The sequence below is a fragment of the Xylocopa sonorina genome, chromosome 11 (assembly GCF_050948175.1).
Source record: "Xylocopa sonorina isolate GNS202 chromosome 11, iyXylSono1_principal, whole genome shotgun sequence".
In the NCBI taxonomy this organism is placed as follows: Eukaryota; Metazoa; Arthropoda; class Insecta; order Hymenoptera; family Apidae; genus Xylocopa; species Xylocopa sonorina.
The window spans coordinates 3,281,471-3,305,563 of NC_135203.1; the positions used below are offsets into that span (position 1 = coordinate 3,281,471).

The 24,093-nt window shown below is 41.0% G+C and overlaps 2 protein-coding genes across 9 annotated transcripts in view; both read left to right on the plus strand.

Moving 5' to 3' along the window:
- LOC143429406 (casein kinase I) overlaps nt 1-24,093 on the plus strand; it is a 66,048-nt gene that overhangs the window by 38,670 nt on the left and 3,285 nt on the right. For 2 of the 8 annotated variants that reach the window (XR_013102529.1, XM_076905056.1), the window contains exons 1-8: nt 24-920; nt 1,187-1,297; nt 1,961-2,109; nt 2,940-3,136; nt 3,230-3,432; nt 4,088-4,349; nt 4,940-5,091; nt 12,598-12,685. Coding sequence is in view for 7 of the 8 variants with exons in the window: in XM_076905056.1 (XP_076761171.1) it covers nt 845-920; nt 1,187-1,297; nt 1,961-2,109; nt 2,940-3,136; nt 3,230-3,432; nt 4,088-4,349; nt 4,940-5,091; nt 12,598-12,685 (1,238 nt within the window). In the remaining variant the exon portion in view is untranslated. Of the gene's footprint in view, nt 1-20; nt 921-1,186; nt 1,298-1,960; nt 2,110-2,939; nt 3,137-3,229; nt 3,433-4,087; nt 4,350-4,939; nt 5,092-12,597; nt 12,686-16,129; nt 16,250-17,671; nt 17,948-18,644; nt 18,900-20,634; nt 21,291-24,093 lie in introns of those variants that run through there. The other 6 variants (XM_076905054.1, XM_076905059.1, XM_076905061.1 and 3 more) reach the window with 6 other exon arrangements.
- Nucleotides 5,102-7,112, plus strand: LOC143429405 (uncharacterized). The gene has a single exon (XM_076905053.1). It carries the CDS (start codon nt 5,154-5,156, stop codon nt 6,567-6,569), a length of 1,416 nt encoding a protein of 471 aa, XP_076761168.1. The 5' UTR covers nt 5,102-5,153; the 3' UTR covers nt 6,570-7,112.

Sequence of the window (24,093 nt, forward strand, 5' to 3'; positions counted from 1 at the left end):
GATGGCACAGTTGTTTTCCAGGCGTGTCGAAACGAGCTCGCGCTTGCGTCGGTACGTCTTGATCGTGTTCGTCGTTGTGGTGGTCACGGTTGGGAGATAGTGAGTGTGCAACAGTAGAATAGGACTTATTGAGTAACGCGTCGTAGAAAGTGAGCGAAAGTGATAGAGAGTACCATGATAAATTTTGTAGGAGTGTAGACGGTCGGTTCGTTCGATTGAAAGTTCTTGTAAAAAGGTGCGTTCGCGACAAAGGTGTACGGAGGAAGTGGATTGCGATTGGTGAACCTTAGACAGCCATAATTGTGCGCCATTCGGTCTCCGGTGCGGATCCGCGCAGCGAAAGGGCAGATGCCCTTACGCGGTTCGTGCTCCCATTGGTGGGTACGCGCTGATCTATCCGGATCGACATACTTCGCGAGATCCGGTAGTGTTTGTCGCGGCGTATTTTCGAGCCCGCTAAATTCGCGGTCTAGTGGGAGGCGAGCGTTTCAGTAGTGAACTCGTTAGTAGTCCGTGTGATCTCTGTCTATCAGCAACAGTAGCAATCGCAGCGCCGTCAACAACACGGCGACAACGACAACGACGACAGCAGCGCCATCAGCGCGACCGCCATCGTAGCGAGAAGAAACAGTATTCCTTCGAGGAGAGAAAGAAGAAATGTCTGTAGGTTCGCGATCGGTGACGCGACCAAAGATGGAGGCCCCGTCCAGTTTGTAACACGGCAGCCAAGTCTCGTTTGAAGCGTGCCAACAACGGAGCCCACAGGCGCTCCTCGAGTCGGCTGCCTTAAAGTCGCCTTTTGCCCCGTGCTACTTTTCTTTCGTGAGCCCCGCGAGGCTGGACGATGGAGCTACGCGTTGGAAATAAGTACCGGCTCGGACGGAAAATCGGGAGTGGCTCATTTGGCGACATTTACCTAGGTAATCTGATTTCGACGTTCGACATTTGCCTATCACTTTGATCTCCCTCGCCACCCCCTACTATCCGTCCGCCTGTCCACACGACAGTTACATATTTGCCCTTAGACACGCATGAACGCGCCAACTCCCCCGTGCACGTACACGTTTCGTTTCCTTTTTTTTCTCTCACTCACTCACTCTCTCTCTCTCTCTTTCTTTCTCTCTTTTTCTCTCTCTCCCCTATTACAACTACGTGACTGGCCCTTTGGCCTTTTTGTCGTTCTTAGGTACCAATATCTCCACCGGCGAGGAAGTCGCCATCAAGTTAGAATGTATAAAAACGCGGCATCCACAGTTACACATAGAATCAAAGTTCTACAGGATGATGCAAGGTGGTGGTAAGTAGATTTTCGTTGGTTATTTATTATTCGAAATGCCTTACGATACCATTAAACTTCGAAACTTGCACTGAGTCAATCGAGAACTGTCAGAATTTTGTGTTTGTTGGACAGCTGGTTGGTCTGGCCACTGAACCTTCTCTCTCCCTCTCTTTTCCGTTCTGTCTCTCTCTATCTCTCTCTATCTTTCTCCCCTCCCCTTTCCCTATATTCTTTATTCCCCTCCCTTATTCACTGTTCTTTGTGACAATAAGGAACTTTACCGTTCTAACGTTTACATATTTATGCTCGAATTGTATAAATTGAATAATATATTTCAGTATAATGTTTCCGGTTATCAGTTTGTTTTCTTCTAAACTTTTGCTGAAATCTACAAAAGTAGAGTTAGAATTAACGAAATTGTTTACATTTACGACGATTTGTTCGTTAATATACGATAACGATCGTTGTTTTTGTGGCGTATATGTATCTTTTACTTTACAAATCAGCATACAAATGTTCGATTATGATTGCTTTAATTTGTTTCATGATTCTTAATATGTCTCGTTCAAGTTAATGTGCAGTCTTGTCCTTTCCATTACCGAGGCAACAACAAATACTTTATTTATGTAAAAACTTACTTTATTATTTCACCATGAAAATTGATTTGTTGTAACCTTTCAGTTGGTATACCAACTATAAAATGGTGTGGCTCAGAAGGTGACTATAATGTAATGGTAATGGAGTTACTTGGTCCATCGCTGGAGGATCTGTTCAATTTCTGTTCAAGAAGATTTACTTTGAAAACAGTCCTACTTCTCGCCGATCAGTTGGTAAATAATATTTTTTCTTTTTATAACAGGAAGTGTCTAAGATTTCCTTTTACAAATGTTCATATTCATCTTCCTTTTCCTTTAATATTGCTGTTGTTATGTTTTTCATCCATTTTTAATCATTTCCACATTATTTATTGTTAATAAAATGTTATTAATTGTAGTTTATACAATTGTTTTTATGGTTTTTCGTTACACGCTTGAAAACAATGAAAGTGATTCATCCTTTTTAATGGGAAACAAATGATTACACATATAATGTTTATTTTGCTCTGTTTAAATAAGATATTTGATTCTGTCTATTCCTGTGTTATTATAATTACATGACATATAGTGGTAATGTTCAAAGTTCATGTTACGATTGTATCCAAGTATTTGTCATTCCGCTGTCTGTTACTGAAATATATTACAAGTTGCATTCTTATCAGCTAACAACCATGTCGGGTGATAACAAAGCTTTCTGATCTGAAGAAAAACAGTATTTTAAGGGAAACTAAGGCTATCGTGTACAGCTCTGCTTGCAAGCAAAGTAATTTTGGCAAAGAAAAAGTATTATAGGTATCTGTCTAAATGTGGAATAAAGTCGAAGAGAAACAATGCACTCTTACAATTTTGTACTTATCATTAATTTCAATTAGTATGAATTTTTAACAAATAATTTTCAAAGATGATGTCGATTTTGGACATAGCATGACTTTCTTCCTTTATTGTCCATTATTTTCTGCTTGATGTTACGGTATTTTTCTGCATCTAATTTTTTTCTCCCATATATTTGAAAGTTTGAACAATTATAAAGTGTTTTTCTGTTTTTTTCTTTTTTTATTCTACAGATAAGTAGAACGGATTATATTCATAGTCGCAATTTTATCCATCGAGACATCAAGCCAGACAATTTTTTGATGGGCTTGGGAAAAAAGGGAAATCTTGTATACATTATAGATTTTGGTTTGGCTAAGAAGTACCGTGACGGCCGTAGTCACAAGCACATACCGTATCGAGAAAACAAGAACTTAACGGGAACAGCCAGGTTTGTTTATTGATTTGTATCGTTTTTTTCTACGTATTTCCACGGTCTATTTTTCTGCATGTATTTTAAAGAAAATCGTTTACGCATTGATAGATACGCGAGTATTAATACGCATCTGGGAATTGAACAATCACGGCGGGACGACCTTGAATCCTTAGGGTACGTTCTTATGTACTTCAACAGGGGTAGCTTACCCTGGCAAGGTTTAAAAGCAGCCACCAAGAGACAGAAATACGAGCGTATTTCTGAAAAGAAAATGTCCACATCCATCGAAGAATTATGCAAGGGTTATCCTGGTAAATTTTCACTTATCATAAACAATTTTATCCTTCTTATCTTAACTGTCCTCTTAACTAATATTTTTGAGAAAAATAAGTAAAACTGCAACAGTACTTCCTGTATCTATCTCAACGTCCTGTTATCTGAATAATTTCTTAGCACCAAATGCCCTCTTTTGTTCCAAATACTAGCATACAATATATTTTTTACTCCTTTTAATAGAAATTCATTTTAATTAGATATAATTAACGACATATATAAAAAATATATACATGTACATATATGAAATCTATATATATTTAAGTGAGCTATCAGTTATCTTAATCTCTTTTTAAATACATGAAGTTTTAGTACTAGACAAGTTCCATAAAGTTCTATTGTTCAAACACTTATGTCTCTCTTGTAGTTTAAAGATGTGTGATTTTATTTTATCTACAAAATGTTTTAAGAGTATTCCATACGATTAATCCTACAAAGTAGACAAGACATTTTATTTTTGCTTAAAAAGGTGAAAAAACATGTGGAGCTTCAAATACATGTATTAGAACATCCTGAGAAATGAAATATTGGTAGATAGGATACTTTAGCTAAAAAAAGAGCAGTACGGTGCTGTATGAACATTAATCGAATCCACGTCACAGCTGTATTCAAATAAAAATCTTGCTATTGTAGTAGAGTTTGAGTCGTACCTAAAGTATTGCCGAGGACTACGATTCGAGGAAAGGCCTGATTATTCGTACCTCCGGCAACTCTTCCGGACGCTGTTCCACGGACAGGGCTTCACTTATGATTATGTCTTCGATTGGAACATGTTGAAATTTGGTAACGTGAGGCAACAAACGTTGTCCTCGACGCAACAGACACCGATGCAGTCGCAACACACGAACGCGGCGCTGCCTTCTGGGACCAATAACGATCAGGAACATCGATCTAGGTTGGTGTTTCCACCCTTGACAGAAATACAAAAAACTATTTAAATACAAAATCAGACGTGAAAATGCTAGCAATCGCGTCTCCACATGCCCGTCTTTTCATGCGTATAAATAGCATGGTCATTTCATTAGCTAGCCCGTTCTATTCTTAGCGGCTGGGTCAATGAATCGGGAAATAGTCGTGTTTAGCAACAAGATTAACCAAATATATCCAAATTCTTTTCTCAAACGTTTGCGTATTTTTTTTCCGTTTTTATTGATTTTTTGCTTCACATTCGTTGCACTGTCTCTCAAGAGAGGCGATTCTTTTGCAACATGCTTAATATGTACCTTGTAGTAATCAAAGCATGTTACGGAATATACTCTGTACTCTTATTTTGTCATTTTCTAAAAGTTTTTTTTTAAGTTAAACTATTCTACGCTATCAAAAGATCTTCACGAGTTGTTTGCATCTATTAAATTGCATTACTTTGGAATCGTATTTTCATATAGAACTGTTTTATATTTTTAATTTAAATAGTATGAATTAATAATTATTTGAGCATGTAAATGATAGAGATTGCTTATCGTTATGATTGGTGTTTTTTTACAGGCCCTACACACGGCAGTGTTTGGCAAACATATCAGTGGGAACGGTGGGCCCTACTGTGGGTGGAACGACCACGAATCTGAGAAGCATGCGGCAAAAACGCGAGGCGATAGACGCTCTTCGCGATCAGGACAATCAGGAGAGCGATCTTCAAGGTAATCTAGATTTCTATCTAAAATTATGTTCTAGCCAACAGCAGGCTATAACAGAGCGAAAAATGCAACTCGTAGTCGGACAGTCGCCAGCAGCTGGCAACGATACTTCACGAAACGCGAATCCGTGTCAGTTCAGTACATTTAAATCATCACCGGTTAGAACAGCGCCGGAAGTAGCGTCCCTGGACATTGCGGGCCTTAATATAAGACCCCGTGAGACAAATTCGAACCATACCGAGTTAGGCTGTAGAAAGAACCGCGTAGAATCAAGCGTATGTGTAGGGAACAGGCTGCCGGATAAAAGTCCTAATGCGTCGTTTCGTCAGCTAGATAAACAGAGTTATTTCTTTCAATCGTATAAAGCCGACAAGGATATAGATTTTGATGCGATGATATCGTTCGATCGTGTCATACGCGATGAGAAAAAAGTCGATCACGGGGACGATGTCGCAGCGTCCGGCTCGTTAAATTGTTTCGGTGGCTTGGAGAAGGACAAAGGTGTCGACCACGACGACAGGAAGCAGAAGGGCTCCATGCTCGGCGGTGGTCGTCACCACGACACTCGTCGGGATTCTGGGAACGTAGAGTTCCTCGAGAAGGAGGGCGAAATCTTCAAGATAAGCAGCAGCGAGCTGTTGCAAGAAACTTCTGGGAGGAAGAAGAGAAACTTCTCTTTTAATAATAAGGAGAAAACGCACAAAAGTTTGGAATCGCTGGAGAGAAGCATAGATATGTCCGCGAAAGACTCAAAGAGTTTGGACTTGCTGTTCGAAGAAGCGCAACTGAAGGCGTTCTATCAGCGAAAACAATGGAACCTCGATTCCTCCCAAAGGTCAAAAAACTCCGTAGACTCGTCCGCGAGCAAAGCGCGAAAGCGGCCGAATTTCTTTCAACGTGTTCGAAGAAGCTGGCATTTTTTACTCATGCAGCGAAGAATCAGGCGACGAAATAAATACGAACGGCCGTTGGGCAATCGGGAGAAATGCGAGTATTTTTTGTGCCGGCTCCATAAGAACGATTTCCACGGGCATGCCTCGAGCCTGCCCGTCAGCCGTTCACCGTGCGAGTCCGATCTTGATATTAGCCGACAATGCGAGCCTGATGTTTCGGCGAATAAAGAGGACGAATTGATTTCGAACGATCAGAAAGATCAGAAAGAAGTTACCGTTCCGTCGGAAGATAATAGTACGTTTCGCGTAACCGACGACGTAACTGAAAATAAAACGCCTGACGAAGGTACCAATCATGGTACACCGCAGCAAGGGAACGACACGGGAAAACCGCCGTTGATCGTTGAGAATGTTCTTATTGGCACAGAAAAGAGAGAACAGTTCATGGGTTGGATCACCATAAGAAACTTGGAGGCTTTGAGTAATAGCACACATTCGAACGAATCTGTGTGCTGTCACATATTACACGATACTCTCGGTACCTTGAAGGGTATATTCTTCGACATATTTCTCTGCATATGCGTCTAAGTTTGTCTTCTTCCTCTTTATTTTAGAAGAACAGTCTATTTATGGAATATATTTACGCAATGCATTGAGCAGCGTTCCGTTACTAATATTACTATTGTCCGGTATGTTGTTATGCCAAGAATCTTGTACTGTTCGTGATCGTGTCAGTGCCGGCAAGGTTCATACCTTCACGGTATCTAATTTCACTTGGGACGGCCGAGAATTATGACACGAAATATCACACAATGGGCAAATATTACTGAATCTGCTATTGCACCAATACCAGCTCTATTGTTTAGAATTAGGTTCAGATCTGTCTTTTCCCATGACCTGAAAACATCGACATTGCAATCCGTGTACCTACGCTCGTCGGGTTGTGTCGTAGAAACCTGTTTCAAGGTGTATCACGTTTCCAGACTCTACACTTTCAATTGCACTCTCTACAGATATTCTATTTTTTTCATGAAATTTAGAACACTGTTTGGGGGATGCGAGATAAATGTACCGATTAAATTTCTCGCTTTCTACCGATGAACTCTTTAAATAATCTCTCTAACCATTAGTTAATTAACAAATTCGTTGTTACAAGTTCTGTCCAGTTTAAGTTTATCTTCAGTTTTTTACTTTTTAGTATTCTTAATCACTTTCGTATACACCGTTCGTTTATTTATTATTAAAGCAGGACCTTGCAATTCTGTTGCAAGTTTCTGTCGTCAGTGAGCAAAGACAAATAATCTATCGAATGGCATAACAATGTATAATGGCCGGGCGAGCTTTCGATGTATAACCGTGGATCACAAAGATGTAACTCTGTTAGCTAACGAGACACGCATTCAAACAGGTCTATATATTTTCATATAATCGTGTTACGCAATATTACCAAATAATTACTATTCGCGTGTCGCGACGTATGTATCTTTGTATAGCGAGGAAATCTGCGTCTGGAACGTCCAAACGATGTCCAGTCGGACAGAGTGACGTTCATCTCATTTCCTTCGATCGATAACGTTTAATGTCAGGTGGTATAGATGGTTCTCTTTGGTCGAACAATACGGTTAATTTAACAAAATTTTAATAAAAGCAAAGCGAGAGAAGCTCCGCATCAATCGAATGAACATTTACGTTTGTCCACTTTGCTCTTGAATTTCGTTGAATCGCCTGTATTATTCAACCGATGTTCGAACCATAATTTCTCGTCTTTACTCGTCGGGTACGTAATTTTTTACTCCACCGTAGGATAGACACGCGTTCTCCGCGAACTCGAACGTTTTCGAAACGCGTTGCGTCTTGAAATTCAGACAATTCGTGAGAAACGGAATGCGATTATTAGACTGCGGATGTTTATGTATTTTTTAAGAAATTTAACCGCGTGTAAAGTACGTAATGGACACAAGGGAAGTTCGATACTAGGCCTTTCCTAAGATATTTTATTTCAACATAACCATTGATAATCTGGATGACTGTGTAACAGCAAACTTGTTACTCGAATTTTAGAACAGGGCAAGATTTAGGAAAACGTACCAAGGTGATTCACTGTTTATAAAATTCCTATAGGAGGTTTAACTCTTTTAGTAAAATTGATGATCGAATCACATTCCTCTTTAGTATCATCATCCTGGGATTCGTTCATATATTATATTCACTTTGACTAGGGTTTTCATTGTTTGGTTTATCGACTGTCCAATTCGATTCTTTATTGCCTCCTCCAATGTTATTGTAAAAATGTTCCATCAGATCCATTTCTGACTGTAGTTTATATAATTGCTAAATGTAATTACAAAATTCAGCTCTGTTGATGCATAAATCAATTGGTTTTTATTATCGAAGACTCCATAAGGGTAATTAGAAGGGCTCTTTGATATGAAATTATAATTCCTAGATTTCAAGTCAAAGTATTTCGTTACAACAGGTGTACCACTTTGTTCCAGAAATAATTTTTCTTCAAGTATTTCAAGCTTTTACTCGATTAAGTTAGTTGTGCCAGTGTTGTGAGATCTAGATATTCAGTTATTTAACAGTCCAATGGTATTAAAAGATTTTTCCTCGAGACGAAAGCGTAGCTAAATTATTGTCCATCGAGCGATCAAATTTGTTCACGCTCAGCAAAGTGAGCTCCTTCATCGGTGGGTCACTTTAAAAACTAGAAAATTTTGTTAGTCACCGAAGGCAGCAATCCTACAATTCTGATATCCATTTCTTTTTGCGCAATAGACAGAAGGGAAGTTCAATACCTTGCTATTTTTTGAGAAGTTTTGTTCAAACGTAACGACTGACAAGCTAGCTGGCTGAATAATAGTGAACCACGTTACAGTGCATTCAGTGGGTACTTAAAAATGTTTAATAAAACATGGCAAGGCCTAGGAACAGTCACGAAGGGTTTAGATTTCGTAGAGAAGATGAAACGGTATTTACGAACAATACATCCCTTACTCCTTAGCAATGGTAAGTACATTACACTGGGTTACCGAAAGGTTGAAGCAAACGTCCATTCAGGTTCTATTTTCAAAAATACGAGTTTGCATAAGCATCCACAGTTTAGTCATAATCGAGTATCACGTTTCGAGCCGTAACGTGAATCGATGCCGCCGGAAGTCCTCACGGTGAACGGAGGCCTTCCGCGCGTCGAACGTTTTCGTCCAGAAAAGGAATTCGAGCAAATTGCTCATCCAATATTCGTAAACATAAAATTTCTACGTAATTTTTATATCGTCGAGAGCTAGTTTTGTAAGGTATATCGTATTTTTTCTGAATCATTACACGCATTGATGCGCCGCTAGATAGTGAAGCTCATAAAACGCACAACACTCGTTTATCATCGAATCAAGTATCACGGGAACCTCGCAGTTCGCGTTAATGATTCAACGCTAAAACTTCCATATTCAAATGCGTATACGTACCTAATCCCAACGTCGGTGGTGTGCGAAAAATAAATTGACGCGCTTAACAAGTTTTCTATTTCAATGATAAAGTGGATCAACTTTATCAAAAGAGCACCTTTACGTTTTTAACGATTGTGACAAAAAAAAGAAAAAAAAAAAAGAAAAGATATAGAGTCCGAAATCTCGTTTGGTAGTTCTAGCGTTTATTCGACGATTCGAATCGTCGTCGTTCGGCATCTAGGATAAAAGTAAGGGGTATCGAACGCGAACTGCGATGCTGAAAGTTTTGCTCGCACCGAACTCGTATCATAATTAATAGGTAACTTTACCAGATACTGTCACGTTTGTTTATTTAATCGTTCACGGTTGGCCCAATTGTTTCACCACGTGATTTACCGATCATTGTAATCGTTCGCAGCGTTTGTTGTCTTTGTGAAGCTTGTTTGCTGCTTCTTCCTTAAATAAGAAAAAAAAGAGAAAAAAGAAATTGCTGACTTGCCGCAACGAAAAAAAAAAAGAATCGATCGATCTGGTTAATTTTTTTCTTTTTTGGATACCGGCGCAATGGAAGAAGCAAGGAGTCATTTCACGTGAGAGGATTGGGTGCCAAGGAATGCACAAATTTCTCGGGATTCCGTTGTTCTCGAAATCATTTGATTAAGTGGGGTTGTTGCAAAAAGGGAGTTGTTCTCTCTGTTACCATTTCCATTCAAAGTTTCATTTAATTACTCGTTTCATTTGCGATCAAATCGGTTTTTGCAGTAACCCCTTTGTGTACGGTCGACCTACACAGATCGCGTTGTCTTTCAAGAGTACTAGTTACGTTCATCCCCGCATCTAAACCTCTCATACATCATCTATTCGTTTGTTCGCAGTGATCGATCTTGATCCGACGTAAAGAGGACCCTCGGGATCAGAGAAAGGTTACCAAAGCTTAGATAGAGACGCTAAAGCTATACTATAGTTTTCTATTTCCACTAGCCGCATGAATTGCAGTCCCGAGGGCTATCTTTCGTTCGACGAACCTTCTGAAACTCTGGCGTTCGCTTATTTACCCCCTAAACGCTGCATCCTGACCATCGTCGTCACCAACTCCCTACTATATCTCTTTTCTTTACTTTCATCCTCCTTGCTCCTACGTTTTTCTTTAGTATCCATAGAGCCCTCGCGATTGCGCGTCTATTTTGTAATCATATACAATATTTTAATTGATGGTGACGACGATGATGATGATGATGATGATGATGATAATAATGATGAAAAGAAAGTAATAAATAAATGTTTTTCCATTCAAGGACTGGTCTCTTTATTTATTTCACCACACGACATTGTCGATAATCCTCGTCAAAATTTTCTTCTCACTTGGCTTGAATGGAAAAACCGAATTTGAAGTGAACCGTAAAAGACTCTCGATTCGATACGCACGATCGTGCTCGCGAGCGAACCTTTTTTTTCGATTCTATCGCATCATCTGTCTTCACAAAGCCGCATCATATGTTTCTTTTTTTTTTCTTTTTTATATTGCCCTTTTACAACCGTTGGTACGCATTTTTTTCCATTTCAATTGCCAAGCGTGAAAGATCGTCGTCCCCGCATCGCCTGATTCTTGCGCATCAGCAAAATTTCGAACACCGTTACGTTCAGAGTATCATTCGAAGTGGCAATATGTCTTATCAGATACGATTCACGAGAGGAGAGGAAAATAAACGGAGAGAACTATGATTTTCAATGAAAAATTTGCACAATCCCCAAGGTGACCATTTTCTTGTTGCACGTTTCGTCGTATAGGCATCACAAAGGCTATAGAACACCGCGTCTGAATACGCCGAGCCATCGATTTTCCTTTAGCCTGCGTCGCCTAGCCAGGAAAGAAACGCGTTATTATTGTTTTCAATCTAAATTCGATACCTGGCGAGTCGATCGATAGAGTTCAAGGAAGCGCCAAGATATAAATAAGCTCCGCGCTTTTGATTTAGCGCTTAACAACCATTGCGGATCTTTTACGAATAGCTAAACACGTTTCGGAACCGCGGGTATACACGGTGCAATAATAGATCGGCCGTGATTCCTTGAACTGTGTACGATCGTCATGGTTCTCGAACGAACCGCGGACCATCTTTCGAAATTTATCTCAGCGCATGACGCAAGATCTGCGTATGGTAGGTATAACATGCGTGCTAAAGTCATTTAACGCGAGCGCTGCTCTTTCGTTGGCTCTTTCTCTCGTTTCTCGCCGGAGAATCGCGATGCGTGACCGTTTAAAATAGTCGCGTTGTTCTCCTCAGCTTGAAGATGGTTAAACGTATTCCCCTTTCGAATTAACATAAAATTAGTATTTGTAATTGCGAGAATTTTTTTAGCAGAATAACTTCAATGCAGAATAACGATAATACGAATAGAAATAACACTATTTTAGCATTATTGGTGTATTTAATGGGAATGCGATTTTATTACTATATCACGAGCACCAAAACTATAAAATCGGTATCGCAATGTTTTCAAGTTGATACTTTGAAAAATTATTTCCATCCTTCAACGTCTCGATTATACTCATGTATCGAGGGAAGAAGAATATAACGAAAAATAGTTGCATAGACAAGAGTTAAATGTCCAGAGACACTGCATGTGCTGGAATCGGTAATTCCATCAATCAATCATAATTGGATACGATAAGACAGCAAATTAATCACGTCGATTACAGAAGCAAAACATGGGAATACATGATACGCAGGCTGTTCCTTTTTTCAAGCCCATTAATTAAGATTGAAAGTTGCGTTCGTCAAACGTTTTACTAACAATTTCGTTCAATGCATTTAGTAATGGAAATTGAAAATAAATCGCAAATGAACCGTTTACGTTGATGCAGCACTGGCCCTCGATCGATCGAAGAAGCATATATCTCTTAGAACCTGAAAAAAATGATATCTCCATATGAATATGTATAGAAATGAAATAATTGATATAGTAAGTATAGCAACTCCATTTAATCGATCGCAAATCGATGTATCGACTGGCAAATGTCCTTAGTTACGCCAGTTACGATATAAAAACAAATCCGTACGAACAAGTACACCGCGTCTCTATCGTTAAACTTTATCTTTTACAGAATTCGTGAAATAAGGGAATGTACGATATTGATGCATTGTTTGTTTTCTGCTGGTCTCTTTCAGCGTCGGGAGCGGTTGGCCAGGAGCGAAGGGTCAGCATGAGGTTGCACCGTAGGGATGCGGCTGCAGGGGAGATGCAACCGAAGACCAAGTGAGTTGCTATATCACGCAAAAAAAATGTCACCGCAGATAAAGCACCTAAGTATAACTCGCTCTGCTAGCATTTTGCAATTAGGGAGTGGTCTTTAACTGTCGTAGCCTATCTCGTAACCGGTCCTGTCGTAATTGTACCGATCATGTGCGAACACGACTTTTTAATGTTCCGGTGTTACGTCCACGAAAGCTTTTTTCTATACGATTAACGTCCGGCTTTCGAGTCGATGTTATATAGCGAACGTTTAACCCTTTACACTAGCATCTAAAGCGATCTCTGAGCAAGTTTTTAGTACTCTTACATGTGCGCTCCGTTCAATCGGATTGAGTACATGTTCTAACCGCGATCTGGACAAGTGCGAACGGTTAAACGTTCGGATTTGTTCATCGCAACGATCGTAACGTCGGATATAGTTGTATACTTATTCAAATATCATTTTGTCCCGGTACACTCGTACGAATTAACTCGAGCTTGTTACACTTGATGCTGCCATTAGAGATTGCATGGAACGTTGCACAGAGTACGGGCAAACAGTCGCATAGCAAGTGAAATTTCAACAAGACCCTCTTAAATCGAAGCTACACACGTCTCTTCCATCACGTCACGGTTCTTCACGGTATCTCGCTCGGCTGCAAAATCGTTCGGAACGAATGCGAACCATCTTCGGGCGTTATACTTTTCATTGCGTCTTGTAGAGCCGCTCTACGCGTGTGCCTGTCCTTTTTATTGGTATCGTTTACCTCACGCATACGTCATGTTTCTTACTTTCGTTTGCATCATCGGATTCCGGGTGCGATCGAGACGCAGACAAATTACAGATCAGATTGAATCGCATTTCTTTTTTTTTTCCTTTTTTTTTTCTTTTCTTTCGCCAAAAGAAGAGAAAAATAGATTGCGTCGAGTACCAATTGTCGAGTAGTCGGATACGAAACGAATTGACAAGTTTTGCGTCATTCGCTTATTTCGATCATTAATTTAATACTGTTATTAATTGTTATTATTTTTATTACGATCGTCGTGCTGGTCTCGAACTGTGATTCGCTCTAGAGAAATTCTTTTGCTTGCGAAACTAGATTCTCGATGACGGATGTCAGCGTTGGGTGCATCCAGCTCTAATTTGGCAGGTCACACACACTTTTTGGTAGATTGGTGTCTTGATACCGTGGCATGGTTCTTTCTCGATCGATGGAGATCCGGGGAGAAATTGAGAGAGGAGAGGGAGTGCACTTTGTCGACATTTGGAAAGAATGTTGCAACAAACGTTGTATATATGTAGGAGAGAGAATAGGGAGAAGAAGAATCGGCCGATCGAATTTGCCGTAGACCCTCGGGATTCGAACCAGGTCTCTTTCACTCGGAGGGCGACTGCTTTAACCATCGAGCTATTCAGGACCGACCGACGACTCTTCTTCTCCTTGGAAATATAAACGCAACGCAAACAGAACGCCCATCCTACATATATTTTAATTTGACGTTCTTCGTTCGTGGAACAGAAGAGATAATATTGTTAATTTTATTTCAACAGTAAGAAATCGATAGCTGCTGCAAAGATTAATGAGAAATGATTAGAACGTAGACATTCATACGAGAAAGAGATAGAATTGATTTTATTTAAAAATGATCGGAGATTCTTTCCAAGTGCGACGTTAAAATCTATCTGCCTGCTATAAACGGGGTGCACTGGGATGGTCTTTTCTCTACGTCACACTAAAATATATATCTTTACATACCGTTCCGCATAAAAAGTAAAAGGGGAACACGAACGCGAGATGAAAGTAGCCACGTAATTAGCTTCCGTTTTCTACACTCGTCGTCCGGTACATTTTTACTTTTATAGTTTTGCCTCTACTTATTTTCTTCCATTACACATTAGCAACACGATCCCCGAGTAGCCAGCGTGAACGATGCTAACGGTAATTAAAGACTAAACGCATGGCTGAACGTGTTGCGTTCGCTGTAAATGCTAAATTAAGCCCGTTTTATAATCTTTATGTAAAAGTACGCTTTTCCTTTTATTCAATTCGAGACACACCGATGAAAATATTCGTTCATCCATACGGGAGTTGAACAAACTCCTGTTCGTCGTATTGAACCAGTTTCAAAACCGTGTCGAATGCGAATGGCTCGTTCTGTAGCTTGACAAATTCCACGTAATTGATCTGTTAGGACCGATGTACGTTTTTGACGAATCGTCTGCATCGTTTACGCCGATCGGGATGCCCAATGTCGATCAGGATGGAGAACGGAAGTCGGGCCCGAGTTGCGTGCTCTCTCCGCGAAAGCACTTTCGCGTTCAGCTTTCAAGATATCCAACGAAAAAGAGAGGGAAACCGGATCACCGACTGAACGATTACGAAACTGTGCTTGGCAACTGATTAAGTCCACTTTATCGTTCGACGTGCAACACAATTTCTGCTCCAACCTGATTATTTACCATGAAAATCACACTTTTCGCGTGCTATGTAATTGGAAAATTTGATTCTTTGGTATTCGTGAATAATTAATCTTGGTTGATTCGCGATCATAGATCAAAAGTGGTGCGGTTCGCGTCGGAAAGTAAACGGAGTATGTAGCGGAGTGAAATAATCTTTATTCGAGATAGATAAGTTTTTGCAAAGAGAGAGAGAGAGAGAGTTGAGAAATGTAACGACGTTTCGAATCTCTTTTACATAAAAGATAACAAGATTTTCAGACGGGTACTTTCGTCGTCATTAATTTAAGAGCGTTATGGTAACAACCGCTATGTTACGCAATTGAGCACAGATAGTTACCGACTTTATTAAATTTATCAATGAAACGTGATAGTAAATGGTAACTCGGAGATTAAAGAGCTTGAACTTATAAAAGAAAAAAACCAGTGAGCTAATTTGTAAACGTTATCTTTCGCACACCAGTGTCGAGGCATTCGAAACTCCGTGGGCATCTTATTGAAGCAATTTAAGCAATAAAGGCATCGGACCTTCGCTAATGCTTTTCATACTATGCTCAATAGCTGGTACGGTAACAATAAACAGCAGACGGTATTATCTTCTCCTATTGTTACGACGATAGTTTATGCTTACCGTTATTGTAGAGGTATCAGCATTTACAGCTAGCCGGTTGACTTTAGCTACATACTCCATTGCGTATCGTTCATTTAGCTGTATTTAGAATTCACTGTTCGATTAACGATATGTATATATTTAACCATGGAACTCTAGCCGCGAATGCAGTTCCATCCACTATGGGAAATACTATCAATGTTTTCAAACAGATTCAATATCTTAACGAATTTATGATTAATTCATTATAATTAATCTTTTTTTTTTACTATAAATTCATATTCAATACATACGTATCAGCATTCAGTGATCGATATCGATAGAGCCTGTTAGAGACTTCGAAGATCGATTTGTGTTACTTGACTATCATAAGCGATTTAACGCTGCAACTGTAATGTAGAGTGGAACAAAAGTATGCATCACGGCTGACACAAGTAATCGTACGCCTTAGTTGCATTGGAAATGCTAAGAAAATCTACAAGAAACATGCCACAAGTTAACCTTGGTCCTGAAAGTCGAAGTCAGCGTTTTTTTTTTTTGATCGCATCGTACTTTATTCATCACGACGTAATTTAACCGGCTTCTTGAAAAGTGATGATGTCAGATTTCCATCAGTTGTTTGGACTTGCTTTATTTACAATGTGTCTCTAGTTTGCAGTTGAATAGCAGCGTAACTAGTTTCTTACTGGCGATGCGGGAGGGATTTGTTCTCTAGCTCTGGAAATGTACCGTAATTCAGTGAGAAATAACGGAAGCCTGATCACGTCCAGAAAAGATTCTAAATCGACGCGATTTTCAGCAGTTTGGCTGGATCAACAATCCCGAGGTCAAGATAATGGTATCGCGACGTTACACTGGATATTGCGTCCATTGGCGAAAAGAGAACTCGCTGTAGTATTTATACTTATTCATTAACAGGCTTGCGTAACGTACTTCGACAACTAAGAATCTTTTACGGCACAGTGCGACGAATAATTCACCAAGATGGCCTATATCCAGACCATCGTGTTAGATGAAGTTCTTGTCATTGGATGTTGCATAAATAGGAAGATTTTCGAGTAATAATATTGTTAAGAAAAAAAAAGACGGGATTCGAGATAACAGAATTCTCCATAGAATGATTTAGAAGATATAATCAAGAAGACAGAAGTCATTATTGAGTTATCCGCTTGATATACGATGGCTCTCTGTTTCGCAATAGTTGTTACCCATTTTGGGTATTGGGTATGGGATTTTATCCATTATGGAAACATGATGGATGAGGCACATACTTGTCCCATACTTTTCGCCTTGCTCGTTGAAACTGAAACTTGCATCGATCTCTTTAACTGTCGTAGCGGTTCTCCATTATTTCTTACTGAATTACGGTGCATTGCCAGAGTTGAAAGGTAATTACATTTCCCGAGGGTATGGAAATTTAATATCATTTTTCGAGAGAACGATTGAGTTGCGATTCATCATTGTCCTCATACTTTTTAATCGCGTAGCGAATAGAAGAGAGGATGCAATAAAAAAACACAAAGCCGTGAGACATTCTTTTTCGCAGTCTGCAGCATTTGTTTTGTTTTTTTTTTCAAAACGAACGTTCGTATTATGTGTAAATTATTCATTCGTGAAAGCTGAAAATCTTGTTGAACGATCAGAAAATTCCTTGCCATTGGGTAGACCGATATCCCGATTATGCATGCGCACATGCACGTTTCTTTCCTTATTTTTTTCATTTCTCTTCGTTTCCCTTATTTTCCATTCTCTCTCTCTTTCTTCTCTCTCTTTCTCTCTCTCTCTCTCTCTCTCTCTCTCTAAATATTTTATCGCGATACGAAGATGCGCGATATTCGATACTTAACATCGTAGAAAAAAATAAGCAAACAAAAAAAAACGAAATTCGGCATTGAAGTTCATTGGAATTCCGCTTTATGTTCTTTCGTTGACTTTTTTTCAGGTAACCGAAAGCTAAGACACTAATTCTAAATCGCAAAAGTAGGCAAAGAGGGGGCGAAAGTAATCTCCTGTGCCACGGTAGCGGACACCGGCGAAAAAACTGAACTCGTGGATTAAAAGCATAAAGCAAAAAAAAAATACAAAAAAAAATAAAAAAACAAAAGCAAAAAAAACAAACAAACGAAAAACAAAAAAAAGAGAACCGAAAAAGCGTGTTCGCCTTGCGATCCTTCTCTCTGACCTCTCGTAGCCCTGTCGCGAGCTGAAACGAGAAAAAGTCTCGCTTCTCGAGTCTCTTGCTTTCGAGCCTTTGATCCTGCCACGTCGCTGCGTCTTACACACACACATACATATAAGCTGCGTGTTCCTTCTCGCCTTCTCTCGAAAAACAAAAAAAAAATACAATACTCTCTGCTACGCAGAACACTTCGACTCGATTCCTCGATCATCCCTTTCTTTAAACGATCGACTCTGCCTTTTGCGTTCGTTCCGTCGTCGGAGCTCTACGGCTGTATTGGAAAGAGGACGCACGCATCCGTTCGTCCGTCGAACGAGACACGCGACTTCCTCGTGGATTGTTAATCAACGAAACGACGATTTTTCGAACGAGAAAGAAACACGAAACAAAAAAAATACGACTTGGCGATTGCGCGGCAATGTATGTATGTATATAGAATTAAAAAAAAAAGCACGCTGACGCTGAAACAGGGAACAAGAATGATAATAATAATAATAAAAAAATAAAAAAAAACGACACGGAGCGACGCTCTTGTCTCGAGTAATCAAAATTCTGTTGAACGGTGCAGAGAACGAACGGGACAAAGCGATGGAAAAGAGAGAAAGAGAGAAACGGGCTGAAAACTAGAGAGAAGGAGAGGCAGAGAAAAAGGGGGACAAAGTTTCGCTCGTGTTTCACAGGTGTGAGGACGGTAGCGCGCTAATGTCCGTGTTTTGTGTGTCTTTTGTTTTGGAAGCGCCAATGCAATGGCCCCACCCATCCTGTTGCGCAGGCTGGCAAGCGTTCAACACAAGTGAATCAGCAACGGCAATAGCGGACTTCTCCTCATCTTCGTCTTCGCCCTTGTCGTCGTCGTCATCGTCGTCGTCGTTGTCGTCGTCATCGTCGTCGCCGTCATCGTCGTCGTCGTCGTCGTCGTCGTCGTCGTCATTATCGTCATCGTCGTCGTCCTCTTTCTTAGTGACTTCGCCGTCTGTAGATTCGAGTTGCGATCCTCCGACGCAACGTACATGGGGGATAGAGTCTTTCGAAAGTCGAGGACGTTGGATTCCTGTCTGTACGAAAGTGTTCCACGGGCGATCCATTATGTTGGTTTTTTAAAACTGAAGAGCAAACCCGATGTATCCATGAATAAAGAACGCCTTTACTCGCAAGAAAGAGTTTCAGAAAGAGCGACACGACTCGCCGAGGATCGAAGCGGTGGAGAGGATCGAACGGCCTTCCGCTTCCAACCAGAAGAAGATCCAAGGGGTGGTCCACGTTCGGATCGCGACATTGCCAAAGCTGAAGGACAGGCTGCCATCCGTGGTGGAAGCATCGGTGTCTTGGTTGACCACGTTCCCAGAATGGGTCGATGAACCGGACCGTGATCCCAGACAGTTGTGCACAAGTGTTTGTACAGCGATGTCTACGAAGTGTTTTGCGAACGAACTCGAAGGTTGCTCGTTCCACCGAAGGGATCCTTCCGTCGAAGGATTATTGGTTTTAGAAATACATCGAGTAAACGACATGTACGCTGACAGCGTAGATCGACTAAAGACCGCCCCCCCCCCCCCCCCCCCCCCCGTGTAGGCGCGGTTCGTGATCCTTAGGATAGATCGCGAGTGTACAGTACGCGACTTCGATGAATGGTCCTTGTGGGTTCTTTTCTCGCTGCGACTTTGACGAATGTAATACTCTTGTCTTTTGTAATCGATGATTCTTGAAACGTTCTGTTCGACGATCTAATCGAAGACCATGCGTGCGTCTGTTGGAAAGGTTGAAAGTCGAAACGAGAGAATTTTCTTCGATCATACTGTCTTACCCTAGCATTCCTCCGGGTTAAGCTCGCCTCCCTGATTCTTGTACTCTGTAATGACCGTTTGAAAGCTATCGGATCGTTAACATGCGGAGCGTACGTTTCCTGTACTTGAACAAGGTACACGTTCGTTTTTAATGATATGTTCGTTATGCAATAAAGAGACTAACATTTTTGGTTCTACTTTAATCGAATATTGAACTCTTACGTGTGCACGCGTATGCATTCAGTTTACTTGAATTCGTTATTTGCAAGGCAAAAGTGAACGCACTGAGAAAGTAATTAGTGTTCAAACGGACATCTCATATTGCTGTTTTCAAAGAACAATTGACCAACTGTAAAGAAGTAACGTTTGATTTGTATTACTTTTAAGGTGTATTAGTCACAATGGGACTATTAAGATCAATGTACAGATAATCCCCAAGATGTTTCACTTCCTCGATAGCGTTATTGTTCTTCCAAAGCAGCGATACGTTAGACGACTTAATGCAGGATCATTCTCTCGCCAATGAACTCGAAGGCAATGTCGACGCTTGAACACCAGTTTCGTGTAGCATAACTCCAGTTTTTTATACAATGATCTATCCACGAACGGGCCGATAATGCTATCGTGTCACTGGTAAATTGATGATGAAGATAGCTACGCAACTGCGAATCTGGCTGCGCGCGTGTATGTATAAACTGAAAACGAGAATTCCGCAATTACTCACAGACAGCCATCATCGTCGACCCACCGAATTTATCAGCCCCTTCGTCGAGAGATCGTTGTATACATGCGAAGACGTTGCTTTCGGGGCCGTTAAGAAGAGGATCGTGCTGCACGATCGATCGACATGGATCGAGAGAGCCGGTGGATCGAGCGCTATTGTATAAACGCGTAGAATTAATCTTCCCTCCCCTATTCCACTAAAACACGATTTGTACATAGACAAAATCGGCATCGAAGGCTGAACGACGGGTCCCGGATGGTGAAAGTTGTGCACGTGCCAGACAGAGCCGCGAAAGTCAAGTCGCATCGGTCGCACGAACCGATTTCCTTTGACGCAAACTCGAAGGAGGCCGCCACGAGTCAAGATCCATTGTGTTTGCGCGCACGGCGATCGTACAGAACCTGTATATAACGCTGGCTGTTCGCTGAGATAGAAACGAAACGAAAAAAGAAAAAAAAAGAAGAACGTGGCAACTAAAAAGCGTGGCTATTAGATAAGATCCGTTAGAAATCGGTTGCGTGCTAGTTATAACAAAGGGGGCGACTTAAGGGACAATTTAACATGCGCCAGTATCGATCGAACGTACTGTACAATTCGTATGAACGCGCGCGAGCCCCGTTCATCTCTTTTCACGCGTGAATCTATCGAAATTGACGGTGGTGCGAACGGAGGAGGCGATCGTTCCACGGGGAAACGAGTAATAGCAGCAAAAGCAGAAGGTTGAAACTTTTCGTTGAGGAATACCTCTCCCCGTCCTGACGTATCTGTCTCTCGTTCTCCTCCCTTTTATACGATTCCGCTGGTTTTCCCGACGAGAACGAGAGGTGGCCCTATTTCGCGAGTTTGGTTCCGCTTTACGATAAGAAAAGAAAAATGTTCGAAGGAAGGACAGCAAGATCCGCCGCTAAGCGGTACCGAACTCGTTTCGTTCGTTCTTCGTGCGATGTATTACGACTTGCGTGTACGTGAAAAATTTCGTTTATAGAGGAGACTCGGGTGATAGAGAGGGGAGAGGATCACCCTCGCGGACTTCCGTTGAGAACGAACGATCGCTGCGGACACGGGTACGTTTCCGGTGACGTTCGTGGTTCTCGAATCACTTTTCTCGCCGCGCGGCAACCTGGTACACTTGTCGGATGCGCTTTGCGATCGCGACGCGAGAAAACGTGACTGGATAGATGCGACGACCGCGAACGAGGTACGAGGAATTCGTTGAGAATCGAATTTCTCTTTAGCATTAAACGATTGCCTTGATTCTTGGAAATTCTGTTGAGCCTGCGAGTGTAGCAAATTAGAGTAAGATGGGAGAGAGGATAAAAGGGACAAAACGCGAGGAAACGAATTTCTTTGAGTAAGCCATCGTTTTCGCACGGGTTTAATATGCATTTTTGTTCGTTTCAAACGAAATTTTCCGAGGACGATTGATTTACGATGCGCGCGTAACGATCGAACAATTAATTCGATTCAAATCTTGTATAGAATTGGAACGCGTGTATAGTGATGTACGCATCGAAGTATGAGTTAATAAGAACGCGATCGGAGATAAATACTATTTCGTGTGACGTTGCGCAAAAATCGAAGCCGACATCGCAAAATCCTTTCCTCCTACGCTTCCTTAATTCCGTGTTAATTTGTCGATCCTCGTGCTCGGTTATTAACACAAATTCATCTCTCGTGACTAATGCACGCACTTCTCACTGCGTTCTTGTTACGCTTTTACACCATCGTTTGGATTTGACCGTCGCTTCTCATTACTCTGTTTAGTATGTTACATTCATAACGCTTCGTGTCGTCGATTAATCCTCTGGATCGCAGAATTAACATCGATTTAAGTTGTGCAAGCTTAGAAGAAAGGATTTACAGTGCACGGAAAATTGGAGGCGAAAATCTTGAGAGACAGGGAGAGGAAAAAGAAAATTTCCAGTAGAATACATTACTATACAAACGCGTGTCGATCGTTTACGATGCTTGAATCGAATGGAACGCGTGAAAATCATAGATCTGTCTCGTTTAAAAACCGATCAGTCGACAAAAGCAACAATCGAAGCGAAACTATACATTATCGCCCGCGACTCCTTTCATTTCTCCTCGTCCTTCGTAATTTTCATCTCCCCGTCCCCTTGCCCCCCTTTGTCACTTCCTGTTACCTCTCTCCTCCTCCCCCCCTAACCCCTCCCTTGATCGACTTTATCTTGTATAAAATATTGTGGACGCGTTGCATACAAAAAAGGTGAAAAACAAAAAAACGTGATATAAAAAGAAGAAGGTTATATATAAATATATATTATGCCGACACGTGTTTTTCTATGTATTTTTTTCATAGGGTACTACTACTGCTATTATTATTATTATTATTACTACTACAATTAACTATCAACTAATTAAACTATTAACTACCATTACTATCGCTGCTGCTATCGCTAATTACACACACACACACACACTATTTACTACGTTGTGAATCGTATAAAGAGGAAAAGACGACTTTTAATCCGCAACGATCTGCTCGAGACGGGAGCGAAATGGAAGAATGTGAAAGGAAAAAAGAAAAGAACGTGTGATACAAGAAACGAAGGCGTCTTCGTTCGTCGATGGAGACTGGAAACGACGGATCCACGCGTATCGTGACCCTGCCGCCAATTTCGGTTTCTGCTTCGTCTCGTCGTCACACTAGCGGGTTCGGACATCCTCTGTGCACGCGTTTAATCTGATTACGTTTTGAAACGGTAACGCGAGATTGTTTGACGCGTGTTCTTCGGTCAAGTTTCGTACGTAATAGATGTAAACGTGTCGCGTGGAAGAGCCGGTTTTAATTTTAAGTCTGATTCGTGTTCTCGTACATTTTAGGACTGTTCGTCGCTGTTAGTTTCCCTTCTCATGTGTATCCGTTTTTGACCTGTAAGATCGTAATCTCTGAAATTTGTACAATTTAGAAAGCTCCCATCGACTCGTGAGTAGCAGGCGTTGTTGTACACGAGCGCAGAGGATCCACGATCACTGTTTCGTGCGGTGGAAGGCGTCGAAATATCCCTACACGTAAGCGTTACGATGATTTAGTTTCTATATATATATATTATTAGGAACGTGATTAACGATCGTCGCTAACGACTTGTCGCGATCATCTTTATTGTTCTACGATTTTGTTAATTTTATGTAATATTCGTTGCGTATCGTCCTCGTGGTAATACTTAAGCATTTACGATTGTTACTCGATATTCGACGCTTCAGCTACTTCTTTTAAATTGAACGTGTGTAAATTGAACGTTGCGTTAGTTGGAATCCAGCAGTCTTGCTCGAGCTACCTCAAACTCGAAATAAAATTCTTACGTATATACGTTATCCGGTTTTAAGCAAACTTTTAAGTATACTCGCGGGCGTTCGAAAAATTACGTAGCGTTTTGTAGCCGAGGTAGACTGGCGAGAGTTAGAGGTAAATCTTGTTGATCGTTAAGAGTTTTAGAATAACGATTCTCGATGCTCGGCCATCGCGTCGAAGAATCGTTTTCGAGCTTCGACTTCGAGGAAACAAACACTGCCAGCGCGAGCGGAAGCCCTTGCGTTTCTCCGTGACGACTGTACGATACGCGCGGGATTTAATCTTGTCACGATCCGTCGTTTCCTCTTCGAGCATCGCCACGACGTCGAATGCGGCGAGGCCCACGCGTGGAAAAGAAGAA